We start from the raw sequence: 27,544 nt of genomic DNA on the forward strand, positions 1-27,544 counted from the left end.
AAAAAGCGCTGGTCAACCCTTGCACTGCCCTCCTTGTAAACACAGTGAGACCAGTGACCAGACGCTTTGATGCTAACTGGTCGTCAAAGTGCTCTGGAAAATTGTTTCCTTAATTTCTCTTTGGACATCATAAATCCTGAAAGGCTGTTAGAAAGAATGCAAAATTATAGGGAGCTGCCAACAGATGTTTCTACAGGAGATATCTGTATGTGTAACATCTGTCTGACTAGCACAAAGATATGCTGATTATCATGGGGTTTCAATCTGCATAATTACCCTCAGGCTGGGCACCATGAGTGATAAATGGTGAATTACTTGCTGCACGTACCTCTTATTGGAAAAATAATCCTGAATTCTTTACCAGAATGTCAGGGGAACTCAAGAATTAGAACAGAATGTCAATGATTAACAAGCTCTGCCTCTTACACCTTTTTTTTTTTTAATCCCCCAACATATTTTTGTTTTTAAAGCTAAAATAGTTGTGACGAAATTCCCTATGAAATCCATGGACTCTGGTGGAGGCTTTAAAGAATCACAGAAATGTATGGCTGGAAGGGACCTCAAGAGGTCTAGTTCAGCTCCCTGCACTGAGGCAGGACCTAATATATACCTAGACTTTCCCTCACAGGTGTTTGTTTTTAAAGACCTCCACTGATGGGGATTTCAGAAGCTCCTTTGGAAGCCTATTCTAGAGCTTAACTATCCTTATATAGTCAGAAAGCTTTTCCTACTGTCTAACCTAATTCTTCCTTGCTGCAGATTAAGCCCATTGCTTCTTGTCCAACCTTCAGTGAACATGGAAAACAACTGATCACCATCTGCTTTAGAACGGCCCTTAACGTATTTCAAGACTTATCTGGTCCCCTCAGTCTTCTTTTCTCATGACTACACGTGACCAATTGTTTTAACCTTTCCTCATAGGTCAGGTTTTCTAAACCTTTTAGGTTTATGGTAGTTCTCTTCTGGACTCTCTCCAATTTGTCCATATCTTTCCTAATGCATGGTGCCCAGAACTGGGCAGAGTATTCCCACGGAGGCCACATCAGTGCCAAGTAGACTGGGACAACTACCTCCCGTATCTTACATACGACTCTCCTGTTAATTGCTGGCTCATATTCCATTTGTGATCCACTCTAACCTCCAGATGGTTTTCAGCAGTACTGCTGCCTACCCAGTCATTCCGCATTTTGTATTTGTGCATTCGATTTTTCCTTCCGAAGTGCAGTACTTCGCACGTGTCTTTATTAATTTCATCTTGCTGGTTTCATATCAATTCTCCAATTTGTCAGGATTGATTTGAATTCTAATACTGTCCTTGAAAGAGCTAGCAACCCCTCCCAGCTTTTATAAGCCTACTCTACTCCATTCTGCAAGTCATTAATTCTCTATAAGAAAAATGCACTTAATGAAGTAGCCCTTTTAATTAGAACAATTATTCTTAGCAATTAACCCAATGTTCTATTGTTGGAAATCATAGCCAACCTCTGAGAATCCCACTAGACAAGAACACATTAGGATCTGCTCCACTTCAAATGGAATACTAATGACTACAGCCTTGACACTGACAACAATCCTACTTACTGCTTAACCAGTGATGATGATAATTTGTATTTCAGTAGCATCCATTATTATTATTATTATTTGTATTACTAGTGTGCCTAGGAGTCCCAGTCATGGACCCAGACCTCACTGTGCTAAGAACTGTACAAAAAAAAAAGCAAAAAGACAGTTCCTTCCCTAAGATGCTTACAATCTAACGATAAGACAAGAGACAACAGATGGATACAGAGACACATCCGACGAAGTGAGCTGTAGCTCATGAAAGCTTATGCTCAGATAAATTTGTTAGTCTTTAAGGTGCCACAAGTCCTCCTTTTCTTTTTGCGAATACAGACTAACATGGCTGCTACTCTGAAACTGACAGGGGAATACAAGAAAACTATGAGACAATACTGGCCAGCATGAGAAGCTAGAGACTCAGCAATCCGACTGTTGATCAGGGTCCCCCTGTACTATGCATTGTGCAAAAGAGACAGTCTCTGCAACAAAGGGTTTACAGTCTAAACAGACAAGCCAGGGAAAAAGTGAGAAGGGAATCAAGAGGCAGAGGGAAGTGAAATGGCTTGCCCCAGGTCACGCAGTAGGTCAGTGGCACAGTCAAGAATAGAATTCAGGTCTCCTAACTCCCAGACCAGGGCCCTGTGTACTAGCTCATACTACATATCTATTGTCCCCTGTCCTTCTATTTTCTTTGTAAAGACAAGGGGTGAAATCCTGGCCGCCCTGGAAGTCAATGGTAAAGTTCCATTGCCTACAGTGGGGCCAGGATTTCATCCAAGAAAATCAGGGTTGTGGATCAGGTGACTTTTATGTATTCAGACTTGCTTGATCACTTCATTAGGGCTGCATTTTCAAAGGAGCTCCAATGCCATCACTAAAACGCCAGGCTCAGTTTTGCATGTCTAAGTTTTGCCTGTACAATTTCTCAATGTTCAGTTGTCCCATGTGCAAAGTCTCAAGCTTTTATACTGCAGAATACATTTATGCATTCATTAATTATTTCTCATCTGGTGCTCATCATCATAATATCCGAGAACCTCACAATCCCTCTGTAAGGTAGGTAAGTGTCACTGCTCCTGCTGGGGAGGAAACTGAGGCACAAAGAGGTCCAAGGCCACAAAGGAACTTTGAGCCGCACCTTTACAGCACAAGTATCAAAAGTCTTTATCTTTCAGTATCACCTATTTCTTATCTTCAAGAACTATTGCTCTCCCAAGACTGGTATTAACAAACCAGGAGGTCTGGTCCCTGCTGGAATGCCACTGGGATAATGTTGAAGGAAGAACAGGCCTTACAATTTTGTCTTTAAAACCAAAATTGCTTGGACTAATAAAGTTGCTAAGCTACCTTTAAATACAGTAATTTGTCTACAACAATGCAATCAGTTCTACTTGTTAGCAGGATGGTCACATTTGACATTACTTTGGCTCAGACCATTATCCGATTGCAGTAACTGTATGGTACATTATGAATTTCTGAGGGATGTTTTTCTAAGGTGTAAATATCTCACTGACATTGACAACCCGATGAAAGAGAAGCAAGCTCCAGAATTACCTGACAAAAAGCTCTCAGCTCAGGAATCAGCCAGCACTTCAGCTGATGAAGCAAGTACATTCATGGAAGGTTGTGGGAACCACCACACAAAAGCAGCTCTTGAAGTACACATCCAAGGTTTAGCAATTAGTTAAAAGCAAAGCCTTGGATGAAACAAGCATTCAGGAAGCATCCACCTTCATTCATGTGTGTCCCCTGAAGAGCAAGCAGGTTAGCACCTCCCTGGGGCTGGCTACAAAACAGTTTTGGGAAGACAGTTGTGCAGTGGCAGCAGGAGCATGCATGTGTGGAGAGTGGGTGGGCCAACCAGTCAAGACTCAGACTTGAAAGGAAATCCTTGAAGAAGTTTGGTTACTCCTTCCTGGGACCACGTTGAGCTATTTGTGGAGAAAGGCCTTGTCTACTTAGGAACTGGCACCAGTTTAACTACAGATGTGTTTTTAAACTGGTGCAATCTCTGTGTAGATGCCCTTATTTTGGGCTAAGGGTGGCTTATTTCATAGAATCATAGGGTTAGAAGAGACGCAAAGGTCACCTAGTCTAACCCCCTGCCAAGATGCAGGATTTCACGTTAGCTTAACACGGTAAAACACCAGAAAAGGCTACACAGCAAACTCAGGGCACGGTGAGTAGAAAGAAATTCCAATATCAACTCCACTGACAGCGAAGAAGAAAGAAAAATCAACAGTCCTGGATCATCACCACCTACAGACCTAAAAGTGGCAATTCTTCAACAAAAAGACTTCAGAAACAGACTCCAACGAGAGACTGCTGAATTGGAATTAATTTGCAAACTGGATACAATTAACTTAGGCTTGAATAAAGACTGGGAATGGATGGGTCATTACACAAAGTAAAACTATTTCCCCATGTTTATTCCCCCCACCACTCCCCGCTGTCCTCAGACGTTCTTGTCAAGTGCTGGAAATGGCCCACCTTGATTATCACTACAAAAGCTCCCCCCTGCTCTCCTGCTGGTAATAGCTCACCTTACCTGATCACTCTCGTTACAGTGTGTATGGTAACACGCATTGTTTCATGTTCTCTGTGTATATAAATCTCCGCATTGTATTTTCCACTAAATGCATCCGATGAAGTGAACTGTAGCTCACGAAAGCTTATGCTCAAATAAATTTGTTAGTCTTTAAGGTGCCACAAGTCCTCCTTTTCTTTTTGTGGATACAGACTAACACGGATGCTGCTCTGAAACACGTCTAAACAGCAATCCTTGAGTGCAAAACTCTGATTTCATGCCAAAAGCCTCAATGCAACGAAACCACTGGGAATTCAATGTTGTAAACAAAATCCACTTCACTATAAGAGCAGACGGGCAAAGCCAGGGATGGTTTCTGCTTTGTAAAACAAAAGCTATGACTGGCTAAGAGCCATGTCTCTTTTACGCCAAACCCGCCCCCAAAGGAAGTTGAATAAATAGTGACCGGTTTAACGCACCACCATTTAAAATGGTTCCTTTCCAGTCCTTAACTCTATGAAGCCAGCATTGCATCCTTCCTTTTGTATGCTTATTCTGCAGGGGGGGATCCCCCTCCTGTCAAGGAATCCTTGGCTGGTGTAAAGCTGATACATCCAGGTTCGTGCGATCTGCTCCCAGCCCTCTGGCCCAGAGAGGTATTGGGGGTGAGCGGATGACATAAGGGTTGTGACTTGAGCTTCTGGATTGCTGGCCAGTAGAACAATCTGTAGGGAATTATTACTATCAACATAACTTAGAGTAGGCCTTGGGGTTGGTAACTACGCTTTGCGAAGTTACACTGGAGGCTGATCTGGCCCCTGGTCAGCCCCAGGACTGGGGAAGTGGAAAGTTGGCTAAGAACCACATTCCCTCCCCACAGCTGGGTCCTACACAGAGCACATCTCATCCATGTCATTTCAATTTCTATATTTTGCATGCTTCTTAGGGCAGCCAACTAGCAGCACACACTCCTCTGGCCAAATTTCCAACATCCGCTTCTGTGCAATAATTTTGCATGTGCAAACTGCAATTTGTGCATGCAAACTGGTGTGCAATCACTACCATAATTTGTGTGCCCATACAAAAATGGGCATGCACCCACTTTTGCAGGGACATTAGTTGTATGTGCAGAAATCGGCTGCCAGCTGCGATGCTTGGCTTCGGATCTAAATTACTGCCCATCCCTTATAATTTTCTATCCAGAAAAGTGAATTGAAGAAGAAAAGTTATTTTCCCCAAGGCATAAGAAGATTAACTTAATTCTTGATAAAGGTCACAATCAACAAGTTGTCTGTGATTTATTATAAACAGATGGCAGGTCAAGCTGTGACTACGTAATGAATGCTATAAAAAAAGGACAGTGTGCTTCTCTAGTCACAACAGCTTTGAATACACCTCCTAAACTATAGCTGTCATTGATTTGCTCTTCTTATCATGTAATGTGAGTTAATCATCAAGGGCAAGGAGTACAGAAGGATTTTCTGATGTTCCCAAACACTAGTAACTCAGAAAACAGGTCTTTCCCTAGAATTAGGAAGAAAGGCTTGATTGTACAGTACTCACTGAAAGAAAAATGTCTCAGTGCACTGTTTTTATTTCTTTTAGACAATACAATTTACTGCAAGTAACTGCCAAAATAATGCATTTGCAATTAGAAAGTCCTTGTTACCACAACCATGACTAATAACCCCTGATCCTCAGTTTGAAACATTTCAATATTTGGCATAAACACAATGCTATTCTAAGAGGAAAACAGACTCCCTGCAGCAATTTTAAACATTCACCTGTGATGAGTACCTGCAGGCAGCCTTACATAGGCTGAGAAAAGGACTGGAAAGAAATTGGCAACTGTTGATTGCCAGGGATGACAGGTGGCTATAGGTAATTTTTCAAATGTGCTTTATCATTAATGACATTATTTGACAGCAAGAATATTTTTAATCACATTTTGCCAAGGCGTTTCCTACTAGGGCTTCGCAATTTGTTCCAGTCAGTAAGGGGTTCTGGGTTCCCATGTACCCTCTGAGATGCATGCCAGCCAAGTGTTTGAAATAGAAATGGGTAAAAGAATGATTCTTCCCCAAATCTCCCTTCACCACACAATACAGTCTCAGCTCAGACATTTATATTTGTCCTGAGAACCTGGTCCTTACTGCACAAAACCGAAGGGTCTTGCTCAACACAGTAGGTCAGATTCTGATCTCAGTTACACTGATGTAAATCTGGAGTAACTCATCAGACTAAATTAATCTGGATTTACACTGTTGTAACTGAGATCAATATCTGACCCACTATGTTGAGTGAGATCCTTGGGTTTTGACCCATGGATTGTAGGGAATCATTATAGTCAATTATCCTGGATGTACGTAAGTGTAAATGAGATCAGAATATGATCCAGCAACTGCAATTTTCCTCCTTTAAAAGACTTTTTTCATGAGACTATGAAATATATATAATATGATATGATTGCTAGCTTGTTGCCTGGGGAAAATAAACTGCATGTCTAACGTTCCACCTACCCAAAATGGGCCCTTGAGAATGTCAGCACTAACAATTTTTTTGCCCCCCTAACTCTGCTTCCTGGATATAATCCTCTTGAAATAATATAACTAAATAGTGGAACTGGGAAACCAGAATCACTCTGATTGTGCTGCTGACCCCAGAACTAAGACACTATTCACAAGGCAGAAACAGCAAATGTCAAGATGTATAAACCAGTGAAACAAATAAACTAAGTCAGAAATTTAAAAAAAAAATCCAGAAGAATAGTGAATCATTTAATATTTAAATATTGCTAGTTCTAGTTATACCCTGAAAGAGTGCAACAGCCAACTGGGGAAATGGAGCATGAGGAAAAGCCATACTTGCTGATTTGTACCTGAGTGATCTCACTGCTTTTTCATTACCAGACTAGGAGGGGAGTGGTGGAGAGGGATAAATTTTGGGGAAGCTTGGGGAGCTGAAAAGCAACCCCCTAGCACTGTTCAGCTTCAGGCAACACTTGATGTTTGTCAGCACAGTGGTCCACCCAACATGCTCCTGAGCCAAGTCAGAAAAGCATCACTGCATCGTTCAGAATGTACATTTTCACTACATGACGCATGATTGATCCTGGTTGCAAGGTCAAGGACAAAATCCTTCAGCTCACCCCCTCAAGTGCAGCCTAACATATGCAAACAGGATAAATCATGTACACTATTAAACTTTATGTAACAATACATTCTGCATATTAACTGCCTGCATCTTTTAAAGGAGTGCAGTAATTTACCAGGTTATCGGGAGCCCTAGCTGAAGTTAGTTCGCAATATATTTAAGCCATCATAGTTCATCAATGTCCATGCTGCTAAAAAGCAGTACCCCTGGAATAACTAGCAGGTTAGAAACATATTTTTAAAATCTATGCTTCAGTGTGAAGTGCTGGGAAAATGAGAAACTTTGATCCTTTCTTTTAAACATCACAATAAACAACAACAAAAAATGTAATTTACTATCCAATGATAAACATTTAACAGGCCAGTTTTCAGACAATATAGAACTGCTTCAAAGTATCTAAATGATGGTGAGTGAATGAGATGTGTGTTTAACTGGGTGAGCAACACTTCCAGAAACTGCTGATATGGATAGATGCATTTCCATGTGGATAAATGGTGTGAATGGGAGATGGCTGAGTGGGTTCCTATTCATTTGGTCATCTTTATATCATATAGGAAAAATATACAGTGAATTGTGACTCTGAAGACATCAGGTTAGAGAGAAAGAAAGAAAGATTTAAAATTGTAAGCTAATACTTTCCTCTAGTATGTTATGTCTAGTATCTCCACCTTTTAGATGATAGGATGTGTGGGACATGGAATGTCTTCATTTATGTTTTGTTCAGTACTGAGTACATCATTAGTGCTAAACAAATAAAACTAATAATTATATTACGCTCAGGGGCTGGATACTCTCTAAACAGTAAAGAACTGCAGAATGAACTAAAACTGTCACATGTATATCTGCATAGGACACTCGGAATAAACTTTAGCGGCAACTGTAAATAGTATCCCCCAAATACGTTGCAAATATGATAACAATTAGGGCCAAAATTCTCCTCCCGGCCGTAAGCCAGAGCAAATGGCATTCCACAGTAGTAGACATCGGCATCACTTGGGGGCACAGCTACAGAATCCTCCCTCTAAGGGCTGTCGAGGCTGCAGAACACAGTATGCGAAGCTTGGGCTGGAAGATCTAGGTAGTTGCACAGTCACAACCCATGTGCCCACCCCTACCCCCCCAAATTCCTGTTCTGCACAAGGTGGATCAAGCCCCTATATAAACATATATATGAACGTGTGAGTGTACACATAGGTAATGTATAAAACACTACTAACAATGTAACTTAAGGTTTTATATTGCTGTCCATCCCCGTAGTATCTGAGCGCACCAGGAACTAATGAGATGGGTACATAACAAACATGTCTCATCTTTCGCAATGATAACCCTTGTTCATCCCATGTGCCTCACTCAGGCATTGTTTACTGTCATCCTGTGGCAGGTTTCAGAGTGGTAGCTGGGTTAGTCAGTATCAGCAAAAAGAATGAGGAGGACTTGTGGCACCTTAGAGACTAACCAATTTATTTGAGCATGAGCTTTCGTAGGCTTATTTCCCCCCCATTGTTACTCACACCTTCTTGTCAACTGTTGGAAAGGGGCCATCCTGATTATCACTAAAAAAGGTTTTTCTCTCCTGCTGATAATAGCCCACCTTGATGGATCACTCTCGTTACAGTTGGTATGGCAACACCCATTTTTTCATGTTCTCTGTGTGTGTATATATATATATCATCCTACTGTATTTTCCACCGCATGCATCTGATGAAGTGGGTTTTAGCCTACAAAAGCTTACGCTCAAATAAATTTGTTAGTCTCTAAGATGCCACAAGTACTCCTGTTCTTTTTGTCATCCCATGCCCTGTCATGTCTGAATGTGACTGTAAGCTCCCTACAGCAGTGATCTGTCTTTTCGTTTATACACTCTATGTACTCTAGGGAGGCTGCTCTGTAAATAATAAAAACAGTTTGCCCATTACCACACATGCATCTATCCTATTTATAAGGTCTGTCTGGACTTTATTCTTTTTATGAGCTTTTGTCTCTTCCTATGTTCCTCATGGTGGATTCTAAAACCCTAATAGTCACTGTTTGGATGAGTGATGGACTGGATGGCAGAGTAGTCGTGGGGCTGCCATGTAAGTTGTTTGCATGTAAAGAATCAAAACTTTGTTTTAAACTGAGAAAATAACTAGTGATCATTAACCCCTCCCCCCACAAAAATACTCCCAGCAATAGACTGAAAATGCCCAGTGAAGTCATTTTACAAAGTTGTTGCATGCTCTGAGGCTAATTTGTATTAACACTAAAAGCTTCCGTTTTATAAGCGCTAAATTCTTTCACGGCAATTTATGTAGCAACAGTGTTTTACCAGGGGATTTTAGTTTGACTTCATGGAGCTCAGTACACTCTACCGCTCCCATACTTTCTGTCTCCAAACAATGACATGTTCACCCACCATGCTATGCTGGTCAATACCAGCTGGATGGTTAGGATGTATGATGGCGTTAGTGGTTCTCCTACTAGGTTTAAAACCTCTGGATGGTTGAATCTATGTAATTGGTGAATTCACAACAATTTCATATTTCCCGCTATAAAAAGAATCCTAGTCAATTCCTACTCTGAAATGTTTTAAGGTTCTTAAAAAATGTGTATTATTTCACCTGTTAATATAGGGGGACAGTTTATTTTGGCTAGTTCTCCTGGATTCTGCATGCCAGGTTACGAATAAAATAACGTTCAATACTCTAAACAGTCTGTGATGCAGATTCTTGTTTCGGTATAAACAGACGTATTGCATATGGCAGGTTCTTAATGCGTTCTCCAGCATTAACACCATTAGATTCACATACAATTGCCTCCTGAGGGGATTTATTTACAAATATTTTTATTACTGATCGTCATCCAAAAAATGCTACGGCAGGTAAGCCTATTTGCCTGTGATGGCCTCTGTTTCATTGGAGTTTGATCAATAACAACAAGAATTAAACTTGCTTTTTTGGAAAGGAAAATGAAACTACTGTATCCCAGTGGTTTCTGCACATGCCGTACATTCCTGAACACAAAGCAGGCTTTTGTGTTTAAAGAACGGTACACTTACAAAGATAAGATAAAACAGGACTGGAATATAATATTCCTGGGAAATTTCAGTCCCCCAAGCAAACATGAAGTTAGCAACGTAAAGAGATTTTATGAACAGCGTGGCCAATTGCTGAGGTCCTTACCCAGACAAAACTGCATGTGTGGCTAAGGATTGAGTGAAAACTCAGGAACCAATTCTGCTCTGACTTACATCAGAGTATATGAGGATCAAGTCCACTGACAACACTCTAGGGGCTCTAAATTTACAATGGCGTGAGTTGGTGTGGAGTGTGGCCCTGAGGATGGGAATTCTGAATCTAGCTCTATTTTTAAGTAAATGACTAATTTTCACTTCAGAGGGTCAGAGTGAGTCACGGATAAGACTGTGCAGTGTATTTCTTGTGGTGGCAATCAGGCTATGAGGTGCTGGTGGCTGAGGAAGATACAGCTGCACAGGTTTGGATCCATCTTTACTGTGATAAAACAGTAAGTGTCAGATTCTGCTTGCCATCAGGGGCTACTCGTATGAGTCAGAGGAACAAAATTTGGCATTCAGTGCTTTGAGACCCCTTGTCTGTCTTGGGAAGGATTTGCTGAGCAGGTTCTTTCCAATATGCTGTTTAACACCAGTTCTCCCAAACCCTTGGTTTTGTCAGCCAGGTACTTGAAGCCCACATTAACTAGGCCAACCTGCCTTCTTTTAGGTAGCGTTTTGTTTCATTTCCCCTAGCAGGCTCTCTCTACAGCCAAGCCGAAAGCCTGCCTCACCCTCTTGAGTGCAGGCCAGTGCAGGAGAGTCCCAAGCAAACGAGTTCCCCCACTAAATATCTCTTAGTGGATTCTGCCATTCACTTTGCCCTCTGGAGCCCTGAGGTTTCTCCTTCTCCTGGCAAGGAGAGCACGGGAGGGTGCTAATGGGGGGTAGATTGATCCTGGAGATAGCAGGGGGCTTCGGACTGTGTCCCGTTCCCACTGATAACCTTGAAGGGGGTGGTTGTTGCCAGGGGATGCCACCTCTACTGAGAGCTCTGAGGTAGAACTGTGAGGCAGCCTCGTGTATCTGTGGACTGCTCAGCTCCTTCATTCTCTTCTTAGCCTCGTAAGGGACTTCGAGGGAGGTCTGCCACCCACAATACATCCCATCATCATGCGGAGAACGTGTGTGTGGGGCACATAGCCATAGCACAGACAACCTCTGGGGGTTGGAGGTCATGCAGCAGTTACGGCACACAGCAAGAGAAAACCTTTGGGGGTTGGAGGTCAGATAGCAGTTACAGCACCCCTCTGCTCCTCAGAATGGGCCACATGAGCCGCCATTCAGGATCCCATTACTCCTCACCGGCCGCATTTCTAACAATACCTGCAACTGTTAGCACTGAAAGATATATTTCTTAAAAAAAAAAAAAATCAAACTTCTGCTGCTTCCTTTGCCGTTTGCTCCGCTTAGAAAATGGAAACAGATGTCTGTGTCTCGTGCAGCAGCCCAAAGCTGCAACGCCTGGGCTGTCGATGCTGTGATGGCGTGTTTAAATCCCCAAGCTACTTTAATGGAAATCAAATAAAAAAACCCACGACAATAAGTCTATTTCCTATTAAACAGAATAATTAAAACCCAACAACTTTGAAATGTGGGACTCAAACTTCCCGTACTGGCACTGTGTGCTGTGTAAATCCACACTGAAGGGTTGTTTAAAAGGTGGATTCCTGACCTGATAATTTAGGCAATTAGAGAACAAACACTGCTCGGAGTTCACAGTTACCTTAGACCAATCCCCCGTTTTCCACTCATAACAGCCTGTGTGATCCTCGCACTCTTCCTCATCCCTTGGCCTGGTGGCTGCATCGCATTTCCCTTGAGAATTCGTGCACATTACTGTTCTCTTCTGGATTCCCCTGCCGCAATCTGCTGAGCACTGAAAAACAAGAGGCATTACTTTCAACCACTGCACAACATCACCTAGCAGAATGGGATCCCGATCCATGACCAGGGCTCCTACTCACTATGATACTACAAATGATTACCATCTTGGCTGGTTGTCATCACAGCTGCAGAAGCAGAGTCGAGGGACAAATGAAAAACAAGTTTCATGAAAAATTTTAAATATTCCAAGCTGTTTTGTCATTTTGAAGGGCTCATTTTTTTCAATTCTTTGAGCCATTTTAATAATTTCTCCCCTACCAAATTATTACAGTATCTAAAACACCACCAATATTTTTCATTTACCAAAACCATGGGAAACAAAATAAAAAAATGTAATGATACTTTTGATTTTTTTTCCAGTAAATATTTGAAAAAAAAAGGCAAGAAATCTGACAATATTTTGTGGAAAAACGTTTCCGAAAAACAGCAATTTTGCAACCAAAAAAAACCTTTTATTTTAAAAATTTCAACCAGGTCTAAACAGGAGTCAGTATTGGACGTGTGGAATTTTTAACCCCTTTATTTAAGAGATTACTATCAATACTGAAAAAGGACAAATACACCAGAGTACACACAGGGAAGCTTCTGCATCCTTTGATTTTGCATGACTATGCAATGAAGCATTCTAAATATCACAGTGGCACCAACTCCATCCCTTGGATGCACACTGGAATTTGCAAGGTCTTGTGGTATACCAGCTCAGCAAGGTCTTCTGCAATGCAGATAATGTGTACCCAGCACTGTATCTTTGATTCTGCACAGTGTTCTTTCTCATAATTATGTTGAGAGCAAATGACAAACACATGCACATTCTTTTCTATTTGTTTAATAATGCTTTCCATCATAGGTTATGGCAATGCATGCAATCATACAGTACACATAACCCAAGGGTGATATTATGCCAATGTATTTCCATTCACCCTCCTCGACCCCACAGTTTGCGATCAGTTCAAAACTACATCCAGCAAACTATGGCTAGACACACACACACACACCTGAGTCATCAGCAGGGCTCAAAGACGGGCTCTTCGAGCAATAAGAGCACAGGCCTCTCTCACTGGTGATAAGGGGTATATTCTTTAGCTCTGAGAAAGCAGCAGACAGTTATAGTTGCTGGGAGCAGCCACTAGAGGAGACAGGATTACAAGTACCAGGACAATGTAATCCACATGCATGTGAGTGGGCACCAAAGGTCCTTGAGTTCTGTGGAAGTGGATTCTGCCAGGGCTGCTATGGACACAGGGATATTTGAGCATCATTTTGCTACTCAAGTTGAAGGAATGTTGGAATTTTTGCTTTGATTTGTCAGAGAGTTTGCTGGGACCTCACAGCCCCTTCCGGGGCCCACCCTGGATGGTGTCACAATCCCAAGACTGAGAAACACTGCTTTAAATCATCACTTTTGCAACAAAGAGATATTGGAACTAGTGGCATTGTCAAACCCATCTAAATTGCACCAATGTACAGCAGCACATATGTTCTTCCTACACCCCACTTTTCTGCCAGTGCGGTGTTTACAAGCCAGTTTTCATGGAAAGCCCGCTGGGGACAGGTGGGTGGAAAAGTGATATACATACCAACTGAGATGATAACTAACCCTCTCTTGAGCGTCAAGTTCTCCCCCTCAGGGATCAGTGAGGAAAAGAGAGTTGACTTGACACTGAATAAATAGTGGAGATATGAAATACCCTGTGAGGTCTTTTGAGTATATTCCAAGATGCTTCTCCATTCAGGGGGTCTATGCTGGAAACAAGCATCAGCTTGATATGTTACATCAAATGGACAAATCTCAGCATGCCCATCTGTCTTAAAAATACAATCCAGGCAGTTTTGACCTGCTGGCCTTGTTAAGGACATGAATGACAAGTGTTTATGAGCTGGCAAGCTAACAGACATGCCTTTAAATACTTCACAGCAACTACAAAGTGACTTCTTTAAAATCTGGGAAGCTGTCCACTTAATTTACTGTGTGCTGCTCATTGCGTGACCTCCTTGTGGAAGTTACATCTTTATAATGAACACGATCACAGGATTCCACAAGCTACTGGGACGAATTCCTTCAGGCTACAGAGAGAACTCTGTAAACTACCATGCCAGACTCTTTAAAGCTCTTATCAACTTCCCTGAGATCTCAAGCTGTATTTCTCTAGGCTGTACCCACAAGCAATGGATTGCTCCATTTGGTGCAGAATTTCCTGAACTATCAAGCAGTGTTCCTGACTGTGGTGTAAGATTTCAGAAGGTGACAGGATGAACTGCTCAAGTGTGCTTGGTCTCATCATGTTGTTTGTAACCCCCTGAATCATCCAATTTGCTAAAAGTGAGGAAAGCTAAAGTAGGAGTATTTTTCACATCAAAATCTCTCAGTGGATTTACAAACATTCATTTGCATGAGCCTTTATGTCCTTCACAAATCTACACCACATTTGCTTTCCTATAGGTGACAAAACAGTGTTTTAAAAAAAGGGTTCCAGTCTGTGATCAGAGTGTCTGCAGTGGTGACATATCAACCGCTTCTTTAACAAGTTCATTGCTCTGCTCAACTGCTCTGACCATTAAGAACATTTTTTAGTACATGGGTTTTACAAAGATTCTACAGAAAACATTTGCAATTGATGAATGTCCAGATTACACAGCTTTACTTTATTAACAAACCACCTGACCAAACCTCAAAAGGTTTTATAAAGAATTGAGACAAAAGCCAAGAGACAACTCCATCAACAAGCCGTTGTGAGGACCCTGGTCTCACACCCTAGCTGACTGGATTCCCAGGAAGCAGCCTTGGTCATCATGTCATAGAATCATAGAATCATAGAATATCAGGGTTGGAAGGGACCCCAGAAGGTCATCTAGTCCAACCCCCTGCTCAAAGCAGGACCAATTCCCAGTTAAATCATCCCAGCCAGGGCTTTGTCAAGCCTGACCTTAAAAACCTCTAAGGAAGGAGATTCTACCACCTCCCTAGGTAACGCATTCCAGTGTTTCACCACCCTCTTAGTGAAAAAGTTTTTCCTAATATCCAATCTAAACCTCCCCCACTGCAACTTGAGACCATTACTCCTCGTTCTGTCATCTGCTACCATTGAGAACAGTCTAGAGCCATCCTCTTTGGAACCCCCTTTCAGGTAGTTGAAAGCAGCTATCAAATCCCCCCTCATTCTTCTCTTCTGCAGGCTAAACAATCCCAGCTCCCTCAGCCTCTCCTCATAACTCATGTGTTCCAGTCCCCTAATCATTTTTGTTGCCCTTCGCTGGACTCTCTCCAATTTATCCACATCCTTCTTGAAGTGTGGGGCCCAAAACTGGACACAGTACTCCAGATGAGGCCTCACCAATGTCGAATAGAGGGGAACGATCACATCCCTCGATCTGCTCGCTATGCCCCTACTTATACATCCCAAAATGCCATTGGCCTTCTTGGCAACAAGGGCACACTGCTGACTCATATCCAGCTTCTCGTCCACTGTCACCCCTAGGTCCTTTTCTGCAGAACTGCTGCCTAGCCATTCGGTCCCTAGTCTGTAGCTGTGCATTGGGTTCTTCCGTCCTAAGTGCAGGACCCTGCACTTATCCTTATTGAACCTCATCAGATTCCTTTTGGCCCAATCTTCCAATTGGTCTAGGTCCTTCTGTATCCTATCCCTCCCCTCCAGCGTATCTACCACTCCTCCCAGTTTAGTATCATCCGCAAATTTGCTGAGAGTGCAATCCACACCATCCTCCAGATCATTTATGAAGATATTGAATAAAACCGGCCCCAGGACCGACCCTTGGGGCACTCCACTTGATACCGGCTGCCAACTAGACATGGAGCCATTGATCACTACCCGTTGAGCCCGACAATTTAGCCAGCTTTCTACCCACCTTATAGTGCATTCATCCAGCCCATACTTCCTTAACTTGCTGACAAGAATACTATGGGAGACCGTGTCAAAAGCTTTGCTAAAGTCAAGAAACAATACATCCACTGCTTTCCCTTCATCCACAGAACCAGTAATCTCATCATAAAAGGCGATTAGATTAGTCAGGCATGACCTTCCCTTGGTGAATCCATGCTGGCTGTTCCTGATCACTTTCCTCTCATGCAAGTGCTTCAGGATTGATTCTTTGAGAACCTGCTCCATGATTTTTCCAGGGACTGAGGTGAGGCTGACTGGCCTGTAGTTCCCAGGATCTTCCTTCTTCCCTTTTTTAAAGATGGGCACTACATTAGCCTTTTTCCAGTCATCCGGGACTTCCCCGGTTCGCCACGAGTTTTCAAAGATAATGGCCAGTGGCTCTGCAATCACAGCCGCCAATTCCTTCAGCACTCTCGGATGCAACTCGTCCGGCCCCATGGACTTGTGCACGTCCAGCTTTTCTAAATAGTCCCTAACCGCCTCTATCTCCACAGAGGGCTGGCCATCTCTTCCGCATTTTGTGATGCCCAGCGCAGCAGTCTGGGAGCTGACCTTGTTAGTGAAAACAGAGGCAAAAAAAGCATTGAGTACATTAGCTTTTTCCACATCCTCTGTCACTAGGTTGCCTCCCTCATTCAGTAAGGGGCCCACACATTCCTTGGCTTTCTTCTTGTTGCCAACATACCTGAAGAAACCCTTCTTGTTACTCTTGACATCTCTTGACATGTCACACCAGCTTATTCAATTACCAGGGAATTCACAGACTTGGATGGGCCAGCTTCCAGGGTTCCAGGATCTCCTTCCTGATTGGCTATATGATCTTGAACCTGATTGGCTGGTGGCCATATATAAACTTCCCGCTTCCTTTCTGGCCTTGTCTGAGCAACAAGCCTTTGCCTGCTAGCTGCTGTTTGGATGCCGCTTGACTCTGCCTTGCTGTCCCATCAGATCCTGAATTACTATCTCACCAGATCTCACTACCTGCCTCTCTGTATCTTCTCCCTGAATTGGATCTGCTGGCTATTGGACCACTTGTGTGAATTTTGACCACTTATCTGGATGGCACTTTGGCCTACCTGATCCCTGAGCATTACACATGTCATTATAGGCCTCTTGGTAGAAGCAAATCAGCATATTTTTCTTCAGATTCTTTCCCAACTCCTGAACAGTAGAAACTTTCACCTTTTGTAACTATTCTCTATGTTTGGTCATTAAAAATGGGTCAAGCAATACTTTACCCAAATATTCCAAGCATTTGGCATTAAAAAGGGAACTTATTTTTTCCCCACACCGAAGATTGTCTTGGATTTAGCCTTGAGAATGTACTTTTTCATTGGAGACCAGACCTCAACTTGCACTTTATTCAATTTTCTTTCTTTGTAGCCAAAAAAAAAAAAAAAAAATCATGTGAAAATTGGTTTATAAAATATCACCATTGTGATATTGTGTTTTTTTTCCCCACAACCTTAGTTTCAAATGTTAAGGAGTTAATTGATTTCCAGCCAAGAAAGGTTTATGGGTATAAAATGTGCTCAGACTGACACAATGTGAAATTGTCTTTCCTGAGTCAAAATGGACCATATGATCGCAAAAACATGTCCTGAAAAAGAACTAACTTCAAAAACCAACTGGTTGGCAATGATTAATGTAGATCCCAAAACTTTGGAGAAATGTATTACAGGAAAAATAAATCTCTCACTTTCAGATCATTTAAAAAATACACAAAAAGAAAAGGAGGACTTGTGGCACCTTAGAGACTAACAAATTTATTTGAGCATAAGCTTTCGTGAGCTACAGCTCACCTCATTAGATCATCCGATGAAGTGAGCTGTAGCTCACGATAACCTATGCTCAAATAAATTTGTTAGTCTCTAAGGTGCCACAAGTACTCCTTTTCTTTTTTGCGAATACAGACTAACACGGCTGCTACTCTGAAACCTGTCCTTAAAAATACACGCTTGTCATGAAACTGTTTAGTTGACTTTTGCTCTCATGAATCCCTTATGTAGCTCAAATTACAGTCATTTAACAAAAGCAAGATGCAAACACTGTTCTAATTGGGAAATGGATTGTTGACAAAAGACCACACACAACCAGTTAAAGAGCTTTGCCCATCTGAAATAGGTGAGAGTTTCAGGAAGCCACAGTGACAAGAGTACCATCATAAACAAGCATTTCTTCAATGCAGCAGACCTAGAAAGAGGCGTCCCATCAGAAATAAAAAGAAGGGATAATCTGAAATGATGATGTATAAAGGGCTATAAAACATTCCAAAATCCCAGAACTTTGCTTCCTCCATTTAGGAATGGGAAAAAGATGAAAAGATTTGGAAGAAAAAGAGTTTCAAGCACTAACGAATGTATATAGTGTCCTGCTGACTGGTAAAATAATATACTGTCCTGGAACTTTAGAATATTACCGCTTGTACTGGAGATTTCCTGACTACAATTAAATAGCACTTAGTCCCTGTTAAAAAAACACCATCTGTCCCTGCAATGCAGTTGGGATCCTGAAGTTCTAGGAGCGTAAACACTCCTAGTTACCCAAAGTTATCTGATATTGTACTAAAAAAGAAAGTAAACAGTAAAAACCAGGGAGAGATAAAAAGCATCCTCTTGTTCATAGGCTGGCCCTGCCCTGTAATACAGCAATTCTGGAGTTATGCCTGTGAAACCACAAGTGCAATGCCGAAGGGGAAATGGACTTTTTAATCAAGAAGAGTCTAGCAGGTATTATGTCAACACTAACATTGAAGTCATGTTGGGAGTGTTAATGATGGCCAAGAAACACATCCCGGCCAGCTTGGCTGGGATCTTATTGGAGAGAATTAGATGACGAAGCAAATTACCATGCACCCTTTGCAGGCCAGGGATTAGTTTAAAGGATACTGGCAAACAACTAACTCAACAAAAATATAAGCCTGTATCTCTCGTAGATGTCTGTGCCAGTGAATGATGAGTGGCCACACTGCAGCCACTAGCCCAGCAGCCTCTCCTCCGTTCTCAATCCTGAAAACCTATCGATTGTTAGGTTTCCTTTATATGGTATTTCTATCATAGCAGGCTTTATTAAAGAGGGCAGAGTCAGCACTTAGTGCAATAAACAAATGCCATCATAACAGCCATGTCACACTGTGTTTGCTCTGTGCCAGGCAAATGCTGCATGTACACATCACAATTATTGTACATGGATACAGCTAGAAGACTAAATGCTCGAAAACGGGTGCACACAAATCTGCAGGTGCAATTTCAGAAATTGGATTGAGGCCCATTTGAAAACGTGGCCCTCTGGGCTAGAGCATATCCTGCTACTGATCTGGACACGAACCCCAACTACTATGAGTAGAGATCTGCCACAATATGAAGCCATGCTATCAATGCCACTGTCTGATATATTCGAAATCAATACAGGATTGTCAAACCTCTTCTTTGATATCCCGAATTCAAAAATAATCACATCCTAAATGTATCTCTCAGGGTACATCGATACAGCAAATGAAGGTATGAGCAGGCAGGCCTCCCTGCACTACCTTTTAATCTAGCCAGCGCAGGTTATGGAGGCATGGACTGCAGGGCAAGCTAGCAACCCCTGTATATATCCAGGGTCCCCGGAGGGCTTGCACTGGAGTTGTTTAGGATTATTTTAATTATGAAAATATTGTTTCTGTTCTTCCTTCATTGCTAATGTTGCAAAGCTTGTTATTTTGCTATTGAATTCTAAGGGATAGTTGGGGATTTTATTGGACATGTCAGTTCTTTTCTATGTCTATTCTCCTTGAAGGCTGCAGCATCAATGGTGGTTTTTACTACTTCATAACATATGGCCCAGCCTAATTCCTATAAATTCATGTGTAAAACAAGAGGTCAATATTTCTAGTACAGAAATGGGAAATGGGATTTCCTTATGTGCTAATTAGATTTTTTTTGGTCATGCTTTATAATAAGGGCACATTTATAAATAGTTTATACTATGCTGATAAATGATTAATAGACATTTTAGTACAAGGCTAAGTAATTGCTCTACAAGATTGTTAGACTCCGACAGGTCAGTAGGGTGCTTGTAACCATGGCTTATTACCACCTATAGCACATACTACTCATGTCTATAACATGCTTGTAACATATATTAATAATGTATTAACCATTTACAAACTTTATAAATGCACCAGTTTTTCCATGTTTATAGGATCATACAAGGTAGAATCAGAAAAGTCTCAAAGATCGAGTGATCCAGGGCATCCTGCAACATAGAACTCCTTGACAGGGCACTTATCAGATATTAATTTCAAAGACACTTGATCCGAGTAAAAGGCTTGCTGTGCTGGTTGAACTCCTCATCACAGGTCACTGAAATGCTTCTCCTCGGTGCCCTTGAGTGCAGATTGGAAAGATACACATAATACAGCTGGGTTTTTATAACCTACCTCAGTAATTCACTGGTATGGAAAACACTGCTCAGAACTATACAGCTCTTCTGCATTTGTAATCATACTGATTGGTCATGGTCCTGCAAGGTGCTGGGCACTCTGGCCTCTATCCAGTACTTAACTTTAAGGGTTACTGGATCAGGGCCAGAGCACTCGGCACCCTCGGGATCAAGCCCAAGAGATTTTAGAGAGAGTTCTGGTTTCCCCCTCAAACCAAATTCTTACCTTTGACCATTCTGAAGCCTCCCAGATGGAAAGGCAGTCCTGGCCTTCACAGCTTTGTATTGGTGTGGGTTTGTTGCCCAGGCAGTAGAGGTCTCTGGTGTTAACGTAGGTGCCGTTCTGCAACTGATAAACACAAGTCACTTCCCGGTACTGGATGCCTTTCTCACAGGTGGCAGAGCAAGAACTCCAGTGGCCTGTCACCCACCTGTTAAGAAAACAAAGAAGAAACATAAAAAAAGACAGGGTGGAATCCAGTGCCGTGTTTATCCCTCGGGAACGCTGAGAAACAAACCTCCAGTTCTGAGCCTGTGAATTTTGTATTGGCTTGTGTGAAATAGACGCAAAATGATCACGTACCTTCTTGGGTTGAATTGTGTGGAGATTGGAAAGCGCCTTACAGGCCAGTGATACTAATTTACTCAGGATCACATTGGAGATAATGTGTGACTTGTCTGAGAAACTCCCTTTGCTCTGGCTAGGGGAAGGCTACAGGGCTCCCTTGCAAATAACGCTGCTCTAGAACAGCACTCAAGCCAACAGTTGGTGTAACTGGGTCACTTCTAGCTCATCTTTTCCATTTGATGTAAATATTCCGCTGTCCATCGCTCTGTGGCTGGCTGGAGGTTTAATAAGGGCACTCTCTCTGTTTTGAGGTTCAAGGCACAAGGTGATCCTTAAAAATGGTGGTTAAATGACAAGATTCCTCTTATTGGCAAATCTAACCTTAACCAAATGGCCAAGGTTCAAGCTGTCTTTAAAAATACAAGATGATACTTCTAAAAGGGCTCCCATGGTATTGATTTAAAGCACCCATCTGTGGTTTGAATGTTCCAGTTTGGATGATTTTGCTCCTTTACGTCCTTTCATTTTCTGTCTGGAAAGAATCTGGTTTAGAAGGTGGGCAGGAGGGATGCTTTTTACAATACCTACATAGCATCCATCTTACGGCTTCCTGCAATCTGTCAATGAGGAAGATGTTCTCTGTAATTACGGGAATTCCTGGACGAAGTGAAGGACTGGAACAATAGCTCTGTGTGCGTGCACAGGAAGGCAATCCTCTCTGCTCCTCTGGGAAGTCGGCCTTCTGGGTTGTTATTTCGGACTGTCATCTAGATTAGCATCCTTAATCAAATGAATCTTTCCCTTGTCACCTGATCCTGAGTTACTTACTACTGGAAGTGGCACAGATAAGTAAGATGCTTTCTCAAAGGCAAAAATCTGCTTGAAAGAAAGGATTTATTTTTGCTGAAAGCCCAGGAAGGGAAGCACAGGTGCCTAATTAAGAGCAACACTTGAAAAAAGGCTGTTGAAAGGTTTGCATCTCCTAAAGGAATTAACTATCAAAAAATACAAATGTTTCTGGGGGTGGGGGTGGGGGGGAGGGTCAGCCCACAAAATATAAAACTATAATTGTCGTGTGTATTTGTCATTAATTCATTTGCAATCTGTTACCATTGCTAACATGGTGGTATTGTGCTGATGATCGTCTTTGAGGCTAAGGCAGAAGCCAGCTGGTTTGAGAAGGACAACATGCGATGGGCTACATGGTCACAGATTTGCCAGCTGTCCTACGCACAACAGTGGCATACATTTTTTGTGTGTATAAGCAATTGACACATTCATTAATTTTGGTGGCTACAACAGCTAGGGAGACACTGAAAGTGCGTTTTTGTTTTTTTTTGAGGCGAGGGGAGTAGTTTGGTGCATCTCAGCATCTGACTGCTTGGTATTTTGGTTATGGAATGGGATAATGCCGACTGTGTAATTAATACTGAGACAGAAGTACCGACACATCCAGCCTATCAGGGGGGGATCCAATGTCCACTGAAGAAAACAAAGAAGTCTCCCATTGACTTCAAAGTGAGCTGGGTTGGGTCCTCTCTGAGCAGAATGTGAATGTGGCCTGTCTGGTCACAGGAACTGTTCACTAAAGGGATGGGTGTAAAGGAAGTGATTTGCTTTATTCATTTAAAGTAGCCACAGAATCGGGAATGGCTGCACTGAATATTCACAGCAGTACTGCAGTCTCTCCATGATCTATAGCTACTGGCAAAGGAAGACAAAAAAGAGATTGACAGCCAAGGAGAAAGCCAAAGATAAAAATACATTCTTGGCAGAAGCTGCTCTGAACTGCTTTCATTTTAGGATGGGTAGCATGTGTCCTGCCAGGTACTCCTGAAATGCCTTAAACAGTCAGATTATGACCTTCCTTTAAGGAAGGGAAAGGAGTTCCTATCTGTGTTTTCCCTTGCTCTGACAAGAAGTTGAAAGTGCCTCATTTCATTCCTGTTCAGTGGATTCGTTAGGCACCATTCTAACAGAGACGTAACAGTGAGTGATAGGAAAGAATAAATGTCATGAATATAAGATGAATGATCACATAGGACCGATCCAAAGCCCACTGAAGTCAACAGAAAACCTTTGGAATCAGGTCCTTTCATACATTTAATATTTCAAATGTGGTTCCTGGGCAAAGAGAGATTTCCAGTGTCTCTCTCTGAGTGGCATACAAGTGCAGTTACAGATCTGCCATGGTACATCACTGAACCACAGAGTCTAGGGCCTTGTCAGGTCGCTAAAAAGAGGAGCAAAGCTATGTCCTAGCAGTTCTCTGAAATCCGAACATGAAAAGCAAGTAACAAGGTGTCAGCCAGGAAAAATGGGGTTTCCTTTGACACGGAAAATTCTATCAATCACAGAAGGGCAGAGCCTAAGAGAATAGTTACAGTTTCCAGGGGATGGGAGGCACCTCCTTCAAGGTAACGAGTAACTTTCTCAGAGGCACCTCTAGAGAAGTCATCCCTTCCATTGCATTCTCAGTTTGCTCTGAACAGGCCATGAATACAGCTGATGCCTACAGCTCTGTAGATTTCATTGTCACTTTGGCCACAAACACCTTGGAAAGTAAAACCAGGAGATTTTGCCCAGCTTGTTACAGCGGGCAACGAAGCCACATCCCTATCAGTTTGTCTTTCACCTCAGTACCTGCCGGCATATTCTTTTCCTTCATGCAGTGGTTGCCATTCAACAGTGAGCCCCTGACAGACTGCCCACGCAGTGATATCGAAGACAACAATCACCAATGCACTGCTCTGTGGCACAAAGGCGCTGGAAAAGCCTGGCACTTATTCCAAATGGAAATTCCCTCTGCACCACATCCTGCTCAAGGGGATGTGGTTCTAACATCTCTATGTCCCACCCCTTCTCTGGTAGCCAGGTATAAGTTAGAGCTACCTTAGGGTCACTCTAACTTACACTGTGAGCTGAATTACTCTTTAACAGAGTCACAGAGCTGGTATAAAGCCACCTTTGTCCCCCAACTCAGGTCCTGCACTCAGTTTGGCACAGCTGCCCCAGACCTGAGAATGAGGCTCATGACTGGAGTCAAAACTACTTGAGAACAAGCAGAGTTCTTGTAGCCCTCTCTCAAAGCTAATTCTTCCCTTACTCCAAAACAGTACAGCAGATGTTAGGCAAACAAATGTCCATTTGCAAACCAAGCTCTGCCAGTAACACCAAGCACTTTTACAGTATCCAAAGATAAAGGTTTACTTTTAAAGATTGAAAAGATAAAAATTGCAGCAGCAAATTGAACTGTACATTCTGGGTCCAAAAGTGCAAACAAATTCCCAGCTGGATATGAACGTCATAACAGTGCCATTGACCAATACATTTCAACTCACCATTTCACCACAGTCTATTTTTATGACTACTTCAGTAACTTTATTATATGTTTCCTCTTTTTTAAAGAAAATTAAAAGCATAAATAGGTTGCATAATTTTATAATAAAAATGATAGTACTTCCCACCTCTACAGCACTTCCTCTCCAAGGATCTCAAATTAATTAAGCCTCACTTTCCCCGTCACCCTTTTGTGATCCTGGGAAGAATCTGCACTGCCATTCTGCAGATGGAGAAACTGAGGCACAGATGGTTGAAGTGACTTGGAAACATAATTCACATCTCTTGATGTTCAGTCCTGAGCTTTAGGAAAAACTCCATTGTATCAGCCGTAATCAATCATATTCAAACAAAGAATGAAACAAACGTAAGTCTTATCCTACAATTTCTTTTCTGGGGGGCTCTTGATTCTGCAACCATTTACATGAGTGCTTAACTTTACACACTGAACGCAAAGGGACTATTCAGTGAGCCAAGTCAAGTGTGAGCTAGTCTTTGCAGGATCCTGGCCTAAATTAATACCATCTTTGCAGGCTAGAACCCCAAGTAGTATTTCCCTTTCCAGCGTTTGCAACGGGTTTGAGAGCCAAAATGGAAATGCTGCTAGTAATTAAGATGAGAGATTTCTTATCAATTAAAAGGCTTATAAATAATGAATCATACAGCATCAATGATCAGAGTCCTCAAGGCATAGTGCCTTAATAGGTAAGGAACAAGCCCTCTGTGCGCTTTAAAATATAGTTTAACTCTCAGCAAACAAGTAACAGTCGTCGTATGGGTGATTATTAGAGCAAGATGAGCAAGGATCATCTATCACAGCCTTCATGAAACATGCTGATTTTTTGACAAATTGCTTTGAATCCTTGATGTTGTTGAAAGATGGGCCATATTCTCTGCTGGTGTAAACTGGTGCCACCCACTTCAATGGAGCTGTGTCAGTCAGCAGGTTTGGCCCATTTGATCTCAATAATCCAGCTGAGTATCGGTGTGTGACATTTGAGCAGAAGCAGGAGAAGCTGGGTGAAATTCTGGATGTTTTAGTTTTATAAAATTCCTTCTCCCATGATCTCAAAAGCAACATCCCAGTCTCTAGGGAGGGGAAGAGGGAATGCTATAAGTAGTGCAGAGGGAAACAGTCAGTTGAAACTGATAGTATGAATTGTACTTGAGGGCAGAAATGGCTTCAAACCTGGGCCTCTTACACTCATCCTGACGCTGCTGCCATCAGCACCAACTGGTACAAATACTGAAATGAACGAATACTGCACGGCTGAGGTTTCAGCATCCATCTTGTTCTAGCCACAGTGTGAACTGGGCCAGAGCCAGGAAGTTTGGATCTGGATTCAAACATCTCCAAAGTTCAGAGACGGTTGGATTGAGGAATTTGGTTTGGCCCCATTTTAGAGCCAGGGGCTAGTTTTAAAGTTTGAATAATAGTAATGGGGGAGATATTAAAAGGCACAAAGGGATGTAAAGATGCAATTTCCATTGAAAGTCTACGGGTAGTTGGATGCCTAACTTCCTTTGCGACTATAAAGATCTCCTCCAATGATTACACTTAGCACTTACCCATTGCTTTTCATCTGAAGGTCCCAGAGTGCTTCCCCTAAAAAGTGGGCCAATATCTTGACTTCCCTTTTAAATGTGGGGAAACTGAAGTGAGATGAAGAGACTTGCTCAGCATCATGCAGCAAGTCAGTGCCAAACCCAGGCACCAAAAATTGGCTCTGGGTAGGTTTAAAAAATCAGTTTCTGTGAGATTTGTTGCAGAGTAGGGTACCACTCAGTATACGTAGAGGTGGCATAACTGATCCCTTTGAATGCAAAATCCTATGACTAAACTCAACACTATGCAGACTGCTCAATAATAAGGAATAATACCTAGCTCTAATCTAGCACTTTTCATCCATAGATTTCAAAGTGCTTTACCAAGGAGGTAGGTATCATTATCCCCACTGTACAGGAAAACTAGGAACAGGGAGAGAAGCAACATGCCCAAGATCATCCAGAAAGGAGTGGCAGAATCAGGGGACATTGACGGCCCTAATCCTATGAAATTTTTTTTCACTAAAAGAGCCAATGTGCCAGCCATGCGCTCCAGGCCCAGCATATGTAGTAACTATCTGCAATAGAAGACATTTCTTGGGACACATCCATAAAATCTGGGAAGCAGCACAATCCAGAGATACAGCATGTAATTAATCCTGGTATTTAGTCAAACAAGCATCAGATCCCTATAAAAAGTTACACTGGGTAAACGTATGATAAAATATTCACGTCCTTCCTTTCACTTTAGAGAACAATTAAAACATCCTGATGCAACAAAGCCAAAACAGATGCCCAGCAGATGTTCTTTCTGTAAACCCAGTGAGAGCCACGAAGAAACAACAATTAGTTTAAAATATGGTTCTCAGCAAATTATGTGCCCGAGATTTTTAGCTGCTTTGTTTCTACATTTATTGTGGTGCCAAAGCTAGGGATTCTGGTTCAACAAGACTGGTATGTTTAGAATCCTTGGACTGCAGTGTAAACCATGTTCTGGGTTCAATTCGTGCAAACTCTGGCCGGAAAATGGATTGATGATTTCTGCTGCAAATTCATTAGCGACTAAAATTTATGGGCCAAATTCCAACACGGTGAAAGCAGGTGCATCTCCACTGAAATCAATGGAGCTGCACCCACTCCCACCAGCTCTGAATCTGGTTCCTTATCTCTAAACAGTTGAAAAAAAGATGGAGTTTTACTTCTGATTTTTCTAGGCATAAGAGGTACCGATATAGTTTGCCAAAACAGAGAAAACTATGAGATTTCACACACGTAAATTACCAGAGGAAAACAAGTTAATGGTCCTGCTAAATGATTATTCTTTTGTTGTATGCTTGCTTAGATACTTTGCAGTATTCCTCCATTAATGCCTAAAACTCCTCTGTTATCAGCTAATGACCTACTTCCTTTAGCCTGTGCTTCCATAAATCACCATTGTTCCTTCATAATGATGTTGTGAGGCTTAACTCTATGAGGTTTCCAAAGCACTTTATGATTCTTAGAGGCTCTAAATAAATGTGAAGTATCATATGGACAAAACCAGCATCTGCATGCACGCCAGGTTTGGTAAAATTAGAAGGGTTATCAAA

General features: G+C 42.1%; 1 protein-coding gene across 4 annotated transcripts in view; it reads right to left on the reverse strand.

Annotated features, from left to right (window-relative positions):
• Positions 1–27,544, reverse strand: part of ADAMTS17 (ADAM metallopeptidase with thrombospondin type 1 motif 17) — a 256,604-nt gene that overhangs the window by 12,905 nt on the left and 216,155 nt on the right. For 3 of the 4 annotated variants that reach the window (XM_073304276.1, XM_073304275.1, XM_073304274.1), the window contains 2 exons: positions 20,730–20,934; positions 12,019–12,171 (listed from right to left, as the gene is read on the reverse strand). In XM_073304276.1, the coding sequence (XP_073160377.1) occupies positions 12,019–12,171; positions 20,730–20,934 (358 nt within the window). Of the gene's footprint in view, positions 1–12,018; positions 12,172–20,729; positions 20,935–27,544 lie in introns of those variants that run through there. The other variant, XM_073304277.1, reaches the window with a different exon arrangement.

Source organism: Lepidochelys kempii, chromosome 10, assembly GCF_965140265.1.
Source record: "Lepidochelys kempii isolate rLepKem1 chromosome 10, rLepKem1.hap2, whole genome shotgun sequence".
Classification (NCBI taxonomy): domain Eukaryota; kingdom Metazoa; phylum Chordata; order Testudines; family Cheloniidae; genus Lepidochelys; species Lepidochelys kempii.